General features: G+C 35.7%; 1 protein-coding gene across 2 annotated transcripts in view; it reads left to right on the top strand.

Moving 5' to 3' along the window:
* Positions 1 to 18,001, top strand: part of suclg2 (succinate-CoA ligase GDP-forming subunit beta) — a 112,792-nt gene that overhangs the window by 32,643 nt on the left and 62,148 nt on the right. For both annotated transcript variants that reach the window (XM_006630622.3, XM_015347284.2), the window contains exon 3: positions 17,616 to 17,715. In XM_006630622.3, the coding sequence (XP_006630685.3) occupies positions 17,616 to 17,715 (100 nt within the window). The remainder of the gene's footprint in view (positions 1 to 17,615; positions 17,716 to 18,001) is intronic.

The following is an 18,001-nucleotide window of genomic DNA, read 5'->3' as shown; positions in this document are numbered from 1 at the left end:
AACACGTTTCCCAGCTCCTCTGTTGTATTAATTTGTCAGAATTGAATTGATTGTAGTTCTGAGCAAACATCACAAAATGATATCTTTTGATAATCCGGTTTGCAAATTAAAGCAAAATTGCCTATTTTTTGCATCTTGGTCACAAAGCATCCATTGTTCTTGAAGCTGAATTATTATGTCTTCCCATTGTTTGCATTTACTTGGAACTAATGCATGACTGTGCACTAAGGACCATACAGAGCATAACATCATCATCGTTCCTTTGTCAGTACAGTGCTGGATGAAAACCTTGCTAGCATTCTTCCACAGACTTCTGTCTGGGTAATCTCATCAATGTGTTTCTACAGCCTTTCTTATGTCATCTTAATACCATACACAATGTCTCCTTGGTTGTTTTGGTCCTCTTTGGTGCAGTATTCCTTGGTCCATAATTTATTTGTTATTTTTTGCTATGGTTTCCACCCATTTATGCTTTAATGTCTGAGCTTTGACAGTAGTGTAGCAATTACTTCAGAAGCTATGCCAAGTAATACTAGGGTGTGAAACCTAGAAGAATAATAAGGATATTGACATAAATTATCTCTGTCTGTGTTGCTCTTCACTCTGGATTAGAATTTCCAAGCCAGTGCCCAGTGTGCTGCTCTTTGGAGGTGCCATCACTGCTAAAAGCTAAATTCTACTGGGCTTGCATAGAAGTCCAACTTAAAGTTCACCCTTAATTCAGTTGTTTAAGCAATTTGTCACTTCACCTGTGAAGCGTTTAGTGTTATTCAGCTATTTAGTGTTGCTTGCACATAATGGCAGCTGTATTTCACCCATGCCAATGAATAAATATCACTATACAGCAAATTATCGCATTCATAATTTTTCCTCCTTTCAGATCCATGTGTTAATAGCACATTTTGGTAAAAAATGTTCCTTTTAAGGCATTGTCTATTACAATTAATCTTTCTAAAGCACAGGTTCTGCCTTAGTATTTGATAGTTGAGAATAAACCTAGTTTTACACTTCTTCTAACTTAGTGCCAAATATGTTCCATACATATACAATGCCTGGCTTATGTGCATTATTAAAGATCAAAAAGGGGAAAATACTGTGTCTTCCTCAATTACTTATATGAATAACTCCCAAAGTTTTATATCCAGTCAGTACCAGAAAGAGATCAACCAAACCAGGATGTTCCACTGTGACCCTCCCAGACCACAGTTATTCATTCACTTCCAGCTTCACAGAGGACTCTTTGATCTACCCACTTGAGAACAGGGCTGGTGTTTGAAGTGGAATGCCACTCAAAAGAACATCAACAGCATTGATTCAGGCTCACCTTTTCTCTGTTCTCTTCACATGGCAGAAAACAAACATGGATGTTCAGTGGTGAATTCGAAAACGCAGCACATTCCTTAGAGTTTTAAATATCATTTACCATGAAATATGTATGCTGATGCAGGCACCCCGCCACATTCACTGATGGTCGTCCGGTCTCATATTACAGTCTATGAAAGTATTTTTTCATCGATTCTTTTAGAACATGAAGATGTGAATACAGTACTTGCTTTCCCATCGGTAAGACAAATAAGGTTACAAGGCTGACCTGTACCATGACTATATAACAATGTACGCCTACACACCTCAGGGCTGACTCTGGCCTGGAGGTACTCAGTATTCCTCATGAGGTGTCTCATGAGCTCACTCTCTGAATTGCTGTAATATTGGAGGTCATGCTGTACTGAAGTTGTTGACCTGTGGTGTGTTAAGCACTCCATATTCAACTTGTTTTAGCTATAGGCCAGTTGAGAAAAGGGTGTCTGTGGTTTCACTAGACATAAGTACCTGCTTTATTTTAGTTTCTAAAAGTGAATTTCTGCCATAGACAGGAGAATTTTGTAGCAGAAGAATTTTTGTATTTTTCTTATTGTCTGCCTGCCAAATGGTATGCATGTATGCTTAAGAATAATTTTCATAGCCTATAGGTGACTCCAAGTAAGGTAAAAGAAGAAGAGAAGTGTTTTTTGAAATGATTTCATATGATTTTCACATATTTTCAAGCATTTCTTCAAATCTTTAGTGAACCGATGGTCTTCTCTCATCTAAAACGGTTGAAGACTTGCTGTGTTATGTCTTATGTCTGTTATGTGTTAATAATTTGAAATTGACTTGCCTCATAGACGTGCTGCTTATTTTTTTGTTCTTCTTATTTCTGATCAAGTCGATCTAAGTCTTCAAAGTAAGTTCACCAAACCCATCCTTGGCTGCTGCGCCTCTGCTCCGTCTTGCCACTGAAGCCAGGATGCTGGGAATATCCTCTTTTCTGTGTATCGATTTTTGTTCATAGGTTTCCAAGGGGATGCAGAGGACAAGTAGTTGTAATCTGTAAGAGGTCAGATTCAGGCCTCTGAGGTCAGTGTACCTCAATGACAACTCTTAACAGTGCCTTCTGTCATCTGGAGCAATGCTTGCTCTCCTGAGACCCTTTTGAAGGTAGAAAAAAACAACTTGAGAAATGTTTACATCTCAGGTCTCTGTTGTATATACATTATTAACAGGATATGGCTATATAACAAAAAAAAAAATTAGAACCAGCGTGTTAAAATTATTCTAGTATCTTTGTGCTTCCAGTAGCTACACAAAATCCTTTAAGTCCATGGTCAGATTATACTGAATAAAAAAAGCCATCCCCCTCTTATGCAGGTCAGTGTTTAATATCCCTGCTGAAATTTTTCATTGTTGTCCCAGAGCTTTAGAATTCTACAAAATGTAAGGTTTGAACTTCTTACTCTTCAGAAAATGCAGAACATAGAATATAGGTCATATCTAGTGGCTTCTACTTTCTGGTTCAGACAGACAGCATCTGACCATTATGTGCCCTTGAAGACTGACTTTATGCTCCCTGGCTCTCTTGGCTCTTGTTAAGTTAAATCTTTTTTATGTTTCCACTGACTGTTGAGAAAAGACTCACATAATTGTTCATTCTACACAAAGAACCATTCTTTGTCAAATATGTTTTGACAACAAAATGGACTGCTCTACACCTTAGAAAAGTGTTTTAATTTAATTGCAAACCAGGTAAATGGAAGGAGTCAAGGATATCAAAAAGAACACAACAGATGTATTTTTTTAATTTTACTTTTAAAGGAAGTAGCACTGTATGTGCTGTGTATACTTCTAGGCTCAGAATGTCTATTATAGCTTAAATAGGGAATCTATAATTTAAACAAATTAAATGTTATTAAAAAATCAGAGGTGGTTACTGAGCAACAGGAAACATCCAACTAGGTGATGAAAAGCTCCAACTTGCATTAATATTAAATAGGCTTCTGTGCTAAACTAGTATCAAAGAAAAAAGCTCATATTTTTACTACCATGTTTTCACTGAATAGAAAACATTGAATAGATTTAAGGAATAAGGATCTCAGAATAAATTTTGAATGAGTCTTTCATGTTATATGTAAGGCTCTTTGATAGAGCACGTATAAATTGAATGTCTTTTATGAAATTCCTGTTGCATCCCTGTGGTTTTTAAAATTTGTGATACAATAGCATCATTCTAATCTGATAGGCACATAACATCCAGTTGCCATTCTACATGATTTGCCATTAAAAGTTTCTTGGTTTTTTTTTTATTTCCAAATTTGTGCTTTTAATATTTAAATTGCCAGTTATCTCTTAAAACACAAAGGAACCTGTGAAGATCAAGGTAATTGCGAGATGAGGTTTCCTGCCTTTTCCTTTAATCTACATATTTTTTCCAGTAATGATCAGCTGTAATGAGAAAGTGTCTTCTAAAAGTCCGAATCGGATCAATTCTCTGCTTGTTAATGCTCATTTCTTTGCTGATCGTGGTCTAAGTCTGTTCTTTTTTACCTAACAAGTTATGCAGTTACAGTACGATAAGGGATATCTAATCCACATACCTTTTTAAACAAAGCAAAATTACATTTAACTTTCCTGTAAGTAAACATTTTTCTCATAACTCTCGTACATGACCATGACCATCTCGCATCACATGATCATGGTGATGCAATTATTTGAAATGAAAACAGTTTTTTTCAACATTTCTACAGACAGTGTTTTAATATTTCCTGTATGTTCTATGTGTGCCACACGTGCAATTAATACTGTTTCAGTGCTGTTCTGTATAGCAATACAGAACAGCATTAGTCAGATGATGTTCTGTAGATGCTGTTTTAGATGCAGCAATTAGTCAGAACCAGTCGTACTTTTTAGGTATTAATGCAGCTTAGCCCATTGTGGTAGTTTAATATCCTGACTACTCTTAACAAGAGATACTGAGGTTTCTAGGAGCTGCAGGTGATATTTGATTGCTGTTGTTCCTAACTTGTCATCCCTGCCAATGAAGATATGATTCTGGTTTGATTCAGAAAACCAACTAGATTTCCGTACTCATTTGCAGAGCAGAAAACGAAAAGTCACTTAATGTTTTGATATGTATTGCTTTGAGAAGTGCTGTGTTTTGCTAGTCAAGGCATGTCTTCTCCTGACATTCCTGTGCTCTTCAAGGGCGGTGTGGGACAAAAGCAGAGTGGATTTCAGGTCTGGATAATAAAATTACATTTCATGTGTTTTAATAAAGTTTAATTGTAACCTGGGTTAAGGCTGATGAAATAAGGGTTATAGCTTGCTTCTCGATTGATTGAATTTTAAGAGCAACCTGCAGTTCTAAAATGCTTCAATTAAATTTAATTTTATGGGGTCTTCGGCACTGTGCAATAACCTCTTGCCTTTTGCCTTGGCTAGGCCTCCTCCTGACACCTGGAACTTATAAATTATTTAGAAATCATAGCTAGCCAGTAACCATAAATCAATTTATACCTAATTCCAGCTCATGCCATCATTTGTTTTTTATAGTACAAAAATGTTAAGCAATAGATTTTTAAAATATTAAATTGACAAAAGATTTTAATTTTTCATATTGTATAATAAAGGTGTGTACATATAATAAGTAGGACATTTCATTATCTTTAACAGCTACATACATACTGTCTATATAAGGGTACTGACTACTGTGTACAACTTTCATTATTAATGTAAAATATATACTTTATATGCTAACTATAATATATATTATGTTTCATATTTTGCCTGTATAATGTCAATTGTGTGAAATAGGATAAAATCGACATTCATATTACTGATTATTTTCATTTTTGTCTTTTAAGAAATCAAGTACAGTTAACTTAAATGTGAAAACTGCTATTCCATCTGAAGTATAGTATAGTTTCATGAAACAGTTTACTATCGCCCATATGTAGGGCTGTTACATTTTGAAAATTGCTAAAACAGAAACGTGTATATGAAATATGTTAGGCTATTGTACCATAGAACATTCCTGGCTATAGTACTGACATTAGATAATAAAAGTATACTGTGCAGAACCTGATGGACACATACTTTCAGAGTCTCATTCTTCTTCACAGCACTTGAGGAATGTACAATCTGTATGCTGACCTTATTTATTTCACTGAGAATGTGCCATAAACACTCGCTTTCTTTCAATTTTTACAACACATTAAAATGACATTTTGTGGAGTCTTATCTTGGAAGAGAAATGCACAGAAAATAGAGCCGTATTTCTTTCTCCTTGAAAGTGTATTTACAGACTAATTGTTCTGGGGCTCTGTATTTGTAGGATGCAGCACACATTTCAATGTTTTACTATGGAAATTATTTTCTTAAAATGTTTAACATTACAATCTGGGTAATGCTCATACTTCCCTAAATAAGGAATGTTACACTGCAGTTATCATTGCACTGATGGGAAAGGTTCCTTACAATTTCTCAAGTAACCTTTTTAAAGAGAAGAGATCTTTTCAAAGGTAGCTGGATGCTGGCAAGCAAATTACAGAGCAACAGATCATCTGTAAAACCATTCCCTCTGATCAAATATAGCTTTGTATTGGTTTATGCAAGTCACATTTTCTGTATTATAGACATGTCTCATGGTTCCATTATATCTTTTCCCGTCAGTATACAGCATGTGCAGACAGTACCTCTTCAGGTTAAGACAGCTGGACAGCCCTGCCTGATAGTCACATGGGTTTTTCATTTGACCGTTCTTAGGAGAAGATAAACAGCAGTTTATCTCTATTTTACTCTGGGCTCATTGCTTGATATGTTACTTACTCTGTAATCATTGAATGACTGTTTATGTGACACAAGAATTACAATGAAAGGTATTTTGCATTATACATTCCAGTGAAAGCTCCAATGACACTTTAACTTAAGCAGATATAAAATTGCATGAGTAGGTGTGTTTTGCAATACACCTTAGCATTTGATTTAAGTGCAGTAATGCACACTAATGCCTACTGACATTAATACAGGAGGAGGCTGTTGGCCATTATAGTGTTCTATCCTGTACTATAAAATACTTTTTAATAGCTTTCTGCTAGTCTTATTTACTTGCAAAAGCTGTTAATTATGGCACTTCCAGTACTAGGGTGTTCAGTCTGTTATTCTTCATGATAAGAATCTACAGTATATGTACTATTTTGTTTAAATTTGTAAAAGCTAGACATGCATTTTATCTCTTACATCTTAAAAATGGATTAGATAAGAAAACCGTCATGGCTGAGTTTTCAAAAGAAGTTAAAGCTTGAGTTTCCTCTCCATATTGCCTTTCATGCCTTCTACTGTGATAAAATCTGCATTCACAGTTGATAATATGAGAGACTGGTTTTATAAGTCAGTTTAAAAAAGTATCAATTATAAGTCTTCTTTATTGTTTGCAGTTTATTATTTTGTAATGTTCTATTCTTACTCTTACTATTTTGTTCAATAGATGCAGTGTACATTTCCAATTATCCTACATTTCCAGAGTCCTACAGGTATAACTGTCATTCCCATCAATATGATGTTTTTTTTCTTTAATCAAGCTGTTCAAAAGCTTTTCACTGAGAAGGGGAGGTCTTGAGTTTAACATAGTATGAGTTTTTGATGCTGTTTTGTGCATTGATTTTATAAATGCACAGTGGCCTTTTTAGGTATTGTAATTTTTACTCGTTAATTAGTCCCGAACAATAAAAATGCCATTCTTTTTTATTCGTGGCTGTGTTTAATAATTAATAGCATGACAACCAGGGAGTAAGAATATATCTTAAAAATGAGAGGTCTAAGTGTGGTTTAAAATTATTCCAGAACAGAGTCACAGTGAGACTCTCTCTCCTGAGAAATCATTACCGTGGATTGTTTCTCGAGTCAGCTGTACATTCATAACAAGGAATCACCTGTCAGATCACAAGTGACAGGAGGATTTGATAAGTCCCCCTCCTAGATATGACACTGTCGGCCCGGGCTACTTATCAACCATTGTTTTGTATTGTAAAATGAAGAACAGCATCATTAATAAGATTGATTTTTTAGTTTTTTTTCTGGTAGAATTTAAATATTTACTGTATATTTATCCTACCAGAACAAAATCCGTTGTGTTAGCTTTCAAAAATAATGTACAGAAAGCATCACATTAAAGTGAGATCTTTCCTTGGCCTCACTAGTTTGAAGTAACAGGAGACAAGGCTGTCATCAGCCCCTTGAGCTGCTCCTCAAGCCTAACACCTACCTGGAGTCAGTCCCAGGGAACAAGGGAGCAGTCACATGCTCAGTTTCTTTCTGTTAGGGGAGTGGGTTATGTTCATTTCTGTTTCATTCTGTTTTCAGATGTTATTATGCCATTCTCATTGCACATTTCCTTCTCTTTGTGTCCGTTTTTTTCCAGATTAAAATTCTGCCCTTTTTTGTACCTCATGACCCACTCGAACAGATGGTACTATGACATATTATTTCTCTGTGCTTTCACCAAACTAGGCTCAAACCTGTTTGCCGTCTTTGTTTTTAGAACATAAGAGCAGTTACAAATAAGAGAAGGCCATTCGACCCATCTAACTTGCCGACAGGTTTAATGGGTCATGACAGTCTTCCATGCAGTTATTCACAATGTAATGTTTTTTTTTTATTTTCCTTGCGACCAAGTGAATACTGCGATGCGAATTATTGTAATGTTTCTTCAGCCACACCTGAAAAAAGGCTCCACGGCCGAAACGTTGTGTTTTCTCTCTTCTTTTTTTCAGCATGGAATAAACCTATTAATTGTTCCTTTATTGTAATGTTGCCGGATTGCCCCCCTGGATCTGGGGGCTGCTATTAGAGGTCTCCAAAATGAGGAGAGAATGTAGAAGATGCAAGAAGTCACAGTGCAGGTTTGAAATGAGCTGTAATTTATTAAAATTAGCATTTGCCTGAGAACATCCAAGAAGACGCACATACACAGTGCATCCTCAGGTGGTTTTCGGGAAGGTTTTTGGATCTGAGCGCAGATCCTGTCACTTTCTAATTTTACCACGAGTAAGTGTTTAGAAATTATCCTTGCACCTGCATTACAGCCACAAGGATTTTTCTGCATATGGAACAATGGCTATTTTTTTACACATGTATCCTTCTCTATCAGTTCTTGAAATGTTGTGCACAAGAGATGTCTTTCTCCCTAAATTTAGAATGAACTTCAGGTTCTACAGGCACAAGCCCTTTTTTTCTGTAAATCACATGCCTGTTACATATAACTGAGCATTAACTGAAATTGTATGAAATATTAAGTTCTTGCATTTGCAGAGGTTATGGTTGGGTATGCTGCAGTGGGGATCATCCACAGATCTGTCCTTGTTATCATTGCTTAATTGTAGGAATAAAATTTGTAAAATGACACATAAACAAACATAGATTTCTGAATTGCAGTTGTTCCAGGCAATATTATTTTCAGAGCCGTCATTACATTTGTGTCTTTCGGTGGCTGTTTTAATCGAACATGCGTTTTTTGTAGCACGAATAAAATATAAAATGTGGTTTTGCCACAGTCCTTGTAGACAAGTCTGCTTCCGATAACTCTTAGAAGCTGCAGCCTTTTTCAGTGATGAAGGGTGCCTTGCATTAACAGAAATCAAGTTTCTGATGTTCGCTGTCAGATTATGGAGTGTGTTGCTGTTGATAAAAGGGTTGTGGACTCTCAGACAAACCAACTCATGGGCAAGACACACAACTTGTAGGGCTGCAAATAGAGCAAACGGAATCATCAGAATTTTAAAGCAGTGAATGTATTTGTAGAGCACTAGCACCAAAATGCTCTGCTTGTTTTGTACAGATACGAAACAAAGCCAAATACCCATGTGAACAGGAATACCTCAAATTATAATGCCGCACTTGAGTACATTGTGGCTCTTTATTTTGCCTTTTTTTTAAATAGTTTAAATTATATATTTTTTCTTTTTGATGATGATGATTATTATAAATTCCCAAGTAGCAGAGACAGTTTCAGAACTGTAGCAACAATTGACTTCCAACTTGGCAGATTTCCAGTACAACCTGAGCTGCTTCTGATTTGCAGCTACCAGGGTCCTGTGATAATCTTTCTGTATGTATGGGTCACCACACCAACAGCTTGGTGAAAAGTGACATGCTACAAAAATTTATCCTGACCAAGGACTGTTCAGACAGCATTCAAAATTAGGTAGTGCACAGTGATAACAGTTAATATACAGTATGGCAAAATTAGGTTCCTACACAAGCCACCTGAACCTTTGTTGGAAAATTTAAGCTATAATTGTCTACAATTGTGGGAAACACAATGCTGTTAAATTTGGCACGTGCCTTTATACTCAGACATCCTGCTACATAAGTGCACCTCACAGGTTACAATGATATGTTCTACATTCCCACCTGGGCATGAGATTGGCAAACTAGCATTCCATACCACAAGCTATTCATGTACAAATCATGCATTTGCCCAGTTTTTTCCAAACGTAGTGAGTCCTGTACAGTTTATTTGGTGGTGCTTTTATACAGGCAACTCGCATATAAAACAAAGTATCCCGTAGCAGCTATGTAGAAATACAGAATGTAGAATGATATAAACAAATGGAATTAGTTAATATATTAATACCATTTTACACTGTAACTGCATCTAAACAAGGTGCAGCTATACTAAGCTCTAAACTTACATTGCCAAAGAATAGAATTAAGGGAATTAATTGTTTGGAACTATAGGTTAGCTGTCAATAAAACAAGGTTGGCAGCCCTCAGGTGTGTAGCACAGACATTACAGAAGGCTGGACTAATTTATATTTAGAATGTTCTAAAGGGATGATAAAACTGGGGGTTACCTAATTGAATTATTAAGCTTTTTTGACTAAAGCTGAATTGCATGTAATTATCTGCATGTACAAAACTGGCTTTTCTGTTAAGAAGGTTTTCCTCTGTCGTTGTCTTTGCTTGTAGTACTTGTCACTAATAGAAACCCCATGAAAAGACTGTGGAGGTTACCAGCAGAAAGCATTAACTTAAGAGATGGGGTGCTGGGGGCAGTTGCCCTGTGGTTCAGTGTCCTATAAGATGCATCTTTCCTGGGGATGGGTTATAAATCAACAGCTGTTGGGTATTCTTTGCCAGTTGTCAGAAACCTTAACTTTGGGGAAAAAATGACTTACAGTGCACCCCTTATGAAAGATACAGCCTGCAGGTTGAACACATTCATCACCTGTCTTTACTGTGTTCCTCATGCTTTACCATGCAGGCTCTTTGTCTTGATTTTTTTAACAAGTAACACTGATTTGGATCAGGAGATCTACTCTGTACCTATAACTAATTTCACCGAAAGAGCATCATTTTCTGTTATTTGGTTAAATGAAACTATATTGCTTTGCTTTAAAAGAAATCTAATTCTCCAGGTTCTTTGTCATCTTCATGACTGCTTTGCAGTCTGTGTTGTTTTTTCTTGCCTTAGTTTCAACTGCTTTTGGATTTGTTCTTCAGTTATTATATTCTGTAATACATATTAAAATATGCTGTAGTTTGGTAATCTGTTTTAAGTTTTATGTTGACATTATACTTTATTATTTGTTTTTTTTCTGTTATAAAATTCACATTTTAGTCAAGTGTAACAGTCCTAGAATCCATCGATGAATTAAAATGCAGTTTATTTTGAAAAGCATTTTAATCTATTTAATATTCAGTGTATGTTTTTCAGAATAAATTACATCCCTAATCCAGATTTGATAAAGAACATGCTGTAGTTGTTTTGGTTAAAAGGTAATAACAATTAACATGGTTATTTATTAGCTTGTGTGTTATATACATTGTATATGTGATTTTTGTCTGAAATTTGTATTTATCCATTTTTACTGTTATCATTATCATTTAATGATAACAGTAAAATTATCATTTTTACTGTTCCTATGAAACTTAAGACAAATTTGTAAATGTGTAATGAAATTTATAAAATGTGCTATTACCTTTTGTACTCAATCTGAACATTTAATATTGTATTATAACAGAAGCAGTAACACTGCTGGAATGCTGGAGTGTTAAGCAGTTATTAATTGTAATCATAGGACTTATGATTTAGGATATTTCCATACTTTACAGCATATGTTATTGAAAGAACGGATATAAGCCTGGCTTCACAGTTTTCTCCTCAGTTACAGGTTTAAAATAAAGTGCCGATCAGACTGTCTAGCCTGTTATGAGTATAACCACAAACAAAGCCTTCTCCCTGAGTCAAATAAGGAATGAAACTGTCTTATAATTGCATTGCTTGATGATGTATGCGAAGAAATGGAAATGCTCAAAAATGTTTGTATGCTCCGTTAGATTTTTGTCAGCATGTCCTCATCGTATGCATTGCAGAAATGTTTGAAACCTGGAGTGCAGGGGCCTATTTCATACTTTTAATTATGTTTCATTTTGCTAGCAAATGAGTTACTTTAAAAAAGGCTGCATAGTAATATGCACTTCTCAATTCTGTTGGATATGAGTTCACAGCAAGCTATTTCATGAAAGACATCAACCCTGCTCCATTCCAAGGCATTTCATTCATTTGGGGTCTCTTTGCCAAGTTATGAAGTGCTCGTCAAACACTTTATCACTTCAATTTTGAGCTCTATGAATAAATGTTGGAGTGATCCCTGCATGATTTTAAATACAGAACACACCCTTTAAAGAAATCAAGCTTTCAGAAATGTAGAACATTGCTATGTAACAGCTGAGACCTGGTTTGGTGTGCAGTAGTTCTAGTATTCATTTCCGCTGCACTCCCACATTTGTAATTTTTTTAGTTAGAAGTAATTTGGTACTCCTAAGAAGAGTATTTTTGTCAAGTTTCATCTTTTAGATGACTGTCCTGACTGGATTTATATTAGCCTGAAATGTCAATTTCTACAGTAATAGTTTAGGCTGTGTATCTGGTGTAATGCTTTTATACCATTCTCCTCCAGTCAGTGTTTTTGTTTCCATCTTTGAACTGCGTGCTCTGTAGAAGCAGGTAATCTTTCCTCTTGTCAAAATGGGAATGAGCAGCAGGCCTTTGCCTTGTCCTTGTACTACAGAAATAACTCTTTTTTGAAAAGTTAACTGTTTCTAAATGTTGTGAAACCAGCTTCAGAAAAGGGTGCTTACAAATGGCAACAGAAAGCCCAGAGGTTAAAAGAAATGTTTTGTACAAATAATGCATAGAAAACAACTTCTAGCATGTTTGTCTTGAGGAAAAAAGAATGTTTTCATTCTAGATCCCTGTCTCCCTATAACTGTTATTGGTGGAGAAAAAATTCTGCCAAGATCCCTCTCTCACTATTATTATTGGAGGAGATCATCCCATCATCCAAGATTTCTGTGTTACTGTAATTGCTATCCATCCCGGCGGTTCTAATTGGGCTGCGTCCATTGTGGACTCTTCTGTTGTTTCAGACGTGGAAATATTCTTATGATTGTCTGTCATTTTGTCCCTTTAAATGTGTCGTAATGAGACTTGTTTACTTTGCTATGTTTCAAGGACATCTTTATGCAAATTATTTCCCCCTGTAATAAGTTCCTTACATGCTTGCAAAAAAAAAATTGGTGAGGCAGGAATCATTTTATTTATGTTTTGGATGTGCAAGTGTCAGATCTGTACAGGTGTTGAAATGAATGAGATTTTTTTGAACTCAGCCTCACAGTAACACAACAGAAAACCGTAGGTATGATCCTCCAGAAGATCTGCACAAAAAGTGTGCTGTATTATTAATTTATTATCAGGAACATGTTATTATGAAGTCAATATATTTGTCTTGAGTATACACATACACAATATATCAGGGATCATGGATTTGAAATGCATGTGCTTTGTTTAGAAACTGCACACAGACTTTGAACTGTTTGCACAAGGGAAATGATCTACTTCCCCCATAGCCTGTATTTGCCTTGATTTGCTTGGAGCCTACCTTGTTCCTTTATATACTCCCACGGTGTGATGGTTTATTTCTTAATTAAATACCAGACAACATGAACTCCATCATCTGTAACCCCTGGCAACATTATTTCAGATTTTTTTAAAAAACTGATATGAAAAGCAAAAGTAATCAGATGAACTCCTGAAGCTTCAGTAAAAACTTTAAAATGACTGTTGCCATCATAAATAAGATTAATGGATGGTTCTGTTAGGAAGAAAAATGATTTGCTAAACCCCTTGTATTTTGTATTAATAATTGTGATGAAGTACAGTGTTACATATAAGGCTTGTGTTTTTGCTTAATGTTTTAGGTTGTCACATAATTTAAAACTTTCATTGTGTGAAAGAGGTTGAGAAAGAAGACTTTTTTTTGGTTGGTTGCCAGGAGCTTGTTGATCCAAGTTTTGTCCAGCTTTTTCTTAAAAACACTCCAGGAAACCAGCTTCAAATACTTAGCTGGATAGTTAGATTCTGAACATATACTGATGCATAATAATAAAGTAACTGTCTTCACTCTCAGCACATCTACAAGACTTTAACATATGTAGTGCAACAGTATTTACTATACATTTATTTGCAATTACAGTAAATTACAGTTAAATACTGTTACATATTGTAGAACTGTAAATTGATTGTGATGCTAAAATTATTTTTTAAATTATTTTCTAATTAATTTGCAGCGTGAACTTCCAGACCAGTAATGCTTTCCAGAAGAAAACCCACAGTTTCACTGGTGTATTGCCCTGACAATAAGATCCTATACACACTTAATGGTTTTTGAAGTCTTTGCCATTTGTAAGTGACAGAATTGTCAGCTCTTTTCTGTCTTCAGGTCTTTTCTTTTTTTTTCCCTATTCTGGATGTGCTGTTTCATATCATTTTCATCTCAGAAGATAAAATTCAGACCTCTCAGCCATCTTCCTGATGGCTAACACGATGAAATAAATTTTGTTTGGCAGCATTCAGAGTCCCATCTATTCTGATACAATCTGAAACTGCCCTTTACTGGAATACCTATAGCACAGTTTTTCACTGAATCAATCCACATCTGCAGATTCCGTAGTTTTTTGTTTTAGTGCCTTTGTAAACCAGACAGTGTACTGCAAACATGTTTTTACCTGCATTTAATGCTTCTTTTCCCATGCATTGCGGTTTGCACTAATCTCCGAAAATACTGCTTTGTTATGAGAATTATAACACTAGTGCATTAGTTAATAATTGATGTGTTTAAATCTTAATTTCAAGCAGTGCAAGACAGTCCCTGAAACTGCCTTTTGGCTGAGCTTGGGCTTGCATTTTTGCAGCAGATGAACTTCTAGCTTCTTGGTGCCTGTGTGAAAATGTTGACACTGTTAATGGCATCCCATTAACTCCCGTTCTTGTTTCCAGTTTCATCACATCACATTGGGACTTATTTTTCACTCAGTTGTATGAATTCCAAACAGTTTAACAACTGTGTAATCATGGGCTATAGATTTTAGAAAGCAAGGGTATTTTTTCTTATTTTGTGAAGTTCCTCAAGAAGGTGGGAGTAAGCAGCTACTCTCATTGGGAAAAGACTTATGTGCAAATGTCATCGCTTAGAGAGTTGTATAATTCTACTCTGGAACAAATGATTAATTTTTCTCTCCTGGCTACAACCAGCAAAAAATATTAACCTTTTATCTTTCTTTGAGGTAGGCTGCACTTTGTTTTTTAAGTACAAAATTTATTTTGTGGATATATTGTAAATGATTTAATTTGAGTTTGTCAGAAGATGGAATAGACAAATTCCTCCAGGCTCTTAAATCTTATTTCTAAAAGTAAATTACAGACCATTTTCCTCCCCTTTTTTCTATGTCAAACAAAATCACTTTGGAAAAATGCAGTCCAGTTACTGGAAAATCTAATTTCTTTGTTTTATGAATTGTATGAGTGATAAAACTTTTCCTTTACATTGCAGGATAGATTTCTCTAGAGTACCGCATCTCATGTAGGGCAACTGAGTTAAGGGTGTGATATCTTGTGCTGTAGCATTATTTATAGAAAAACACTTCTCTCTTCTACTCACTACCTTGAAAATAAAAAAAACAATCATTGGACCACAAGTGCTAAAACTGTACAAACAGTACAAAATTAACATGGACCACAGATAGTCATTGCAAGATCAGTTGTTAATTCCTGTCAATTAAATATGTACCAGCAAGATTCCCTCATTGTCATGTAGCAGTGTCTGTTTCCATCTGTGCTTGCCTAGTTCTAATTTCTTTCAATTCATTTTATTAATATCTGTTGTTTCTTTTGTGCTTGCCCTTAAAATAAAGATTTTCGTGTAGGTTGTTCTTGGTAAGAGCCATTGCTAAGTAAATGATGATCATGATGCATAAATCATTCTTTCCTTATCCATTCTTATCCTATGCTATATCCCTTGTATTGCAACATTTGATTGCCTACTGAAGCTTGAGCATCTGAATCTTCATCCCCTTCCTTTTCTTGAATGGTGAAGGTGTGAGGTGTTGTTTCACGTTGATGTAAAAGTGTTTGCTTTTTCTCATGCCCCTTTCAATGATGCGTCCTCGGCTCCACCTGGCACTCTGAATGGGGATGTTGAGCTGACAGGCTGTCATCTTGCTGAGCCTTGCACTCAGTTCTTTATGCTGCAGAACAGTTTGTCTAAAATTGTCTTGCAAAATAGTTTTCATTAGCTTACTTTGCCTTTTTTCTTAAGTCATTCCTGTGCTTTCCCCTGCCTCAGCTGTACATGCCCGGAGGACGTTTTCAGTGCCCAGCTTGTACTTATTTTAATTTTCCTCCAATATGTTTTATTTTTGGCTTTAACAAGCTTTATTTTTAAACCATCTTCTTGCTGCAGCCATTTTTGCTTACAGCCCCTGATGGATTTCGAAAAAACTTCTGTTTTATTCCAAACTTTTTGGTTTGATCCGGTGATGAGAGTAAAGTTTGGCACCATTGTAATAAAAAGAGGAATCTGACTTTCCGATCAGAATGTTCTGCACTATTTTAAATGATCAGAAATCAAACGCATCACGACCCTCACCAGAAAAAGCAAGCTAAAAACAAATAACCAAAAGCAAATTCAAATATATTATCATCACAGTATTGAAAATACCTCTGGAAGCAGAGACAGTAATGGGTACGTAATGCAAATTGCACATCATAAATTAATGTGTCTTTTTTTAATTAAATACAAAATATGGTATTATTTGACGTAGTATAAGATGCAGATGTAGTTGGTGTGTGGAAACCTTTGCTTCAGCCTTAGTAAAGACTTCCAGGCAGCTACACACCCACTGAGACCATTTTGCACTAATGTGTCTGTGTCTCTGTCTGTTCTTGAAGAACAGCTGCACGTGTGCCGCAAGGTTATTCACCATATCTCTTCTAGGTCACTGCCTGTCAAGCTGAGAATTCACTCCAAGGAACTTGGCATCACTTTGGGTAGTCTTCCTATCCTCAGCCACTACTATTGCCAATTTTACCAGTTTTGTGATCCCCCCTCGGTCTTGTATACAGCAGCAAGTGAATTGCAAAGTTGGGCTGAAAACTCTCAGTAGGAGTACCCTTTGTTACTAAACTTTTTTTGCTGTTGTCATGTGTGCTTTATTTCCCAGAAACTACAGTTTTCATGACATATTTAAGATTCTACAATAATAACACTGCCTATACTCACATAGACCTTGTGGCAGTATGGCACTTCCTGATACTTTGTCTGACAACCAGTGTTGTTGTACATTAAGATATGACTATTTTAGGTCACGCTACATTTTTGAACAATCATGGTTTTAATAATTATTTTCCTACCTTTATAAGTATATCATCTATCCATGCATTTCAAGGTAGGCTTGTGGACATCTAGTAAATGTCTGTTATGAAATGCATGATTAAATGGCAAGATACAGTCTTTCCCTTTGCATGTTTACGACCTTAGTTGCAACACCAAAATATTTTTCAAAATAAAAACCTTCTACAGGAGGATTACTACTGGGGAAAAAAACATCTGAACCAACAATAACCAATAACAATAATATCTATAGGGTTCATTGCAAGTACTGTACGTTAAAATGGTTTTTCCTTCTTTATGAATTTGACTATAATTAGTCCAAGCAGGACATGGAAACTGAACTCTTAAGAATTTGAAGGCCTCTGAGGGGTAATCAATGTGGAAAGTACCGCTGATCAAAACTTATTGTCAAGGGTTGTGGAACTAATGGAGGCTGAACTCATGAGTTAAGTGACATTTGAAAAAGGAAGGATATGTAACAGTGATTTCGGTGATGATGCACTTACTGGAGAATCACTTGTCATTCAAACTACATGTCTTAATTTTCTCTTTTTTTTCCTTCCCTTTTAGAAGCTAAAGAAATTGTTTTAAAGGCCCAAATCCTTGCAGGTGGACGAGGAAAAGGGGTATTCAACAGTGGGCTGAAAGGAGGTGTACACTTAACTAAAGAGTAAGTAACGTATAACTCAACATTTCAGCTTCAGCTGCAGCTGAGAGAGGAGGAAAGGAAAGCAAAAGCTCATCTGTAGAATTTGCAAAATGCTACAGTTCCAAATTCAATGCAAAGCGTGATTAATGGCATAATAACACCTCATGCATCAATGTCATCCTAAAAAAAATTTTTTGAAAAAGCACTGAACTTAGTGAAAGTGGGGGGGAAAAAAGTTTAGTGAAAAACATAGTGAAAGTTTTTCTTCCCTACACAGAGTTGGATATCAGCATGGTATGTCTTCTCC

The sequence above is a fragment of the Lepisosteus oculatus genome, chromosome 4 (assembly GCF_040954835.1).
Source record: "Lepisosteus oculatus isolate fLepOcu1 chromosome 4, fLepOcu1.hap2, whole genome shotgun sequence".
In the NCBI taxonomy this organism is placed as follows: Eukaryota; Metazoa; Chordata; class Actinopteri; order Semionotiformes; family Lepisosteidae; genus Lepisosteus; species Lepisosteus oculatus.
The sequence above is the reverse complement of the archived record's forward strand: the minus strand, read 5'-3'. Positions and strand labels throughout refer to the sequence as shown.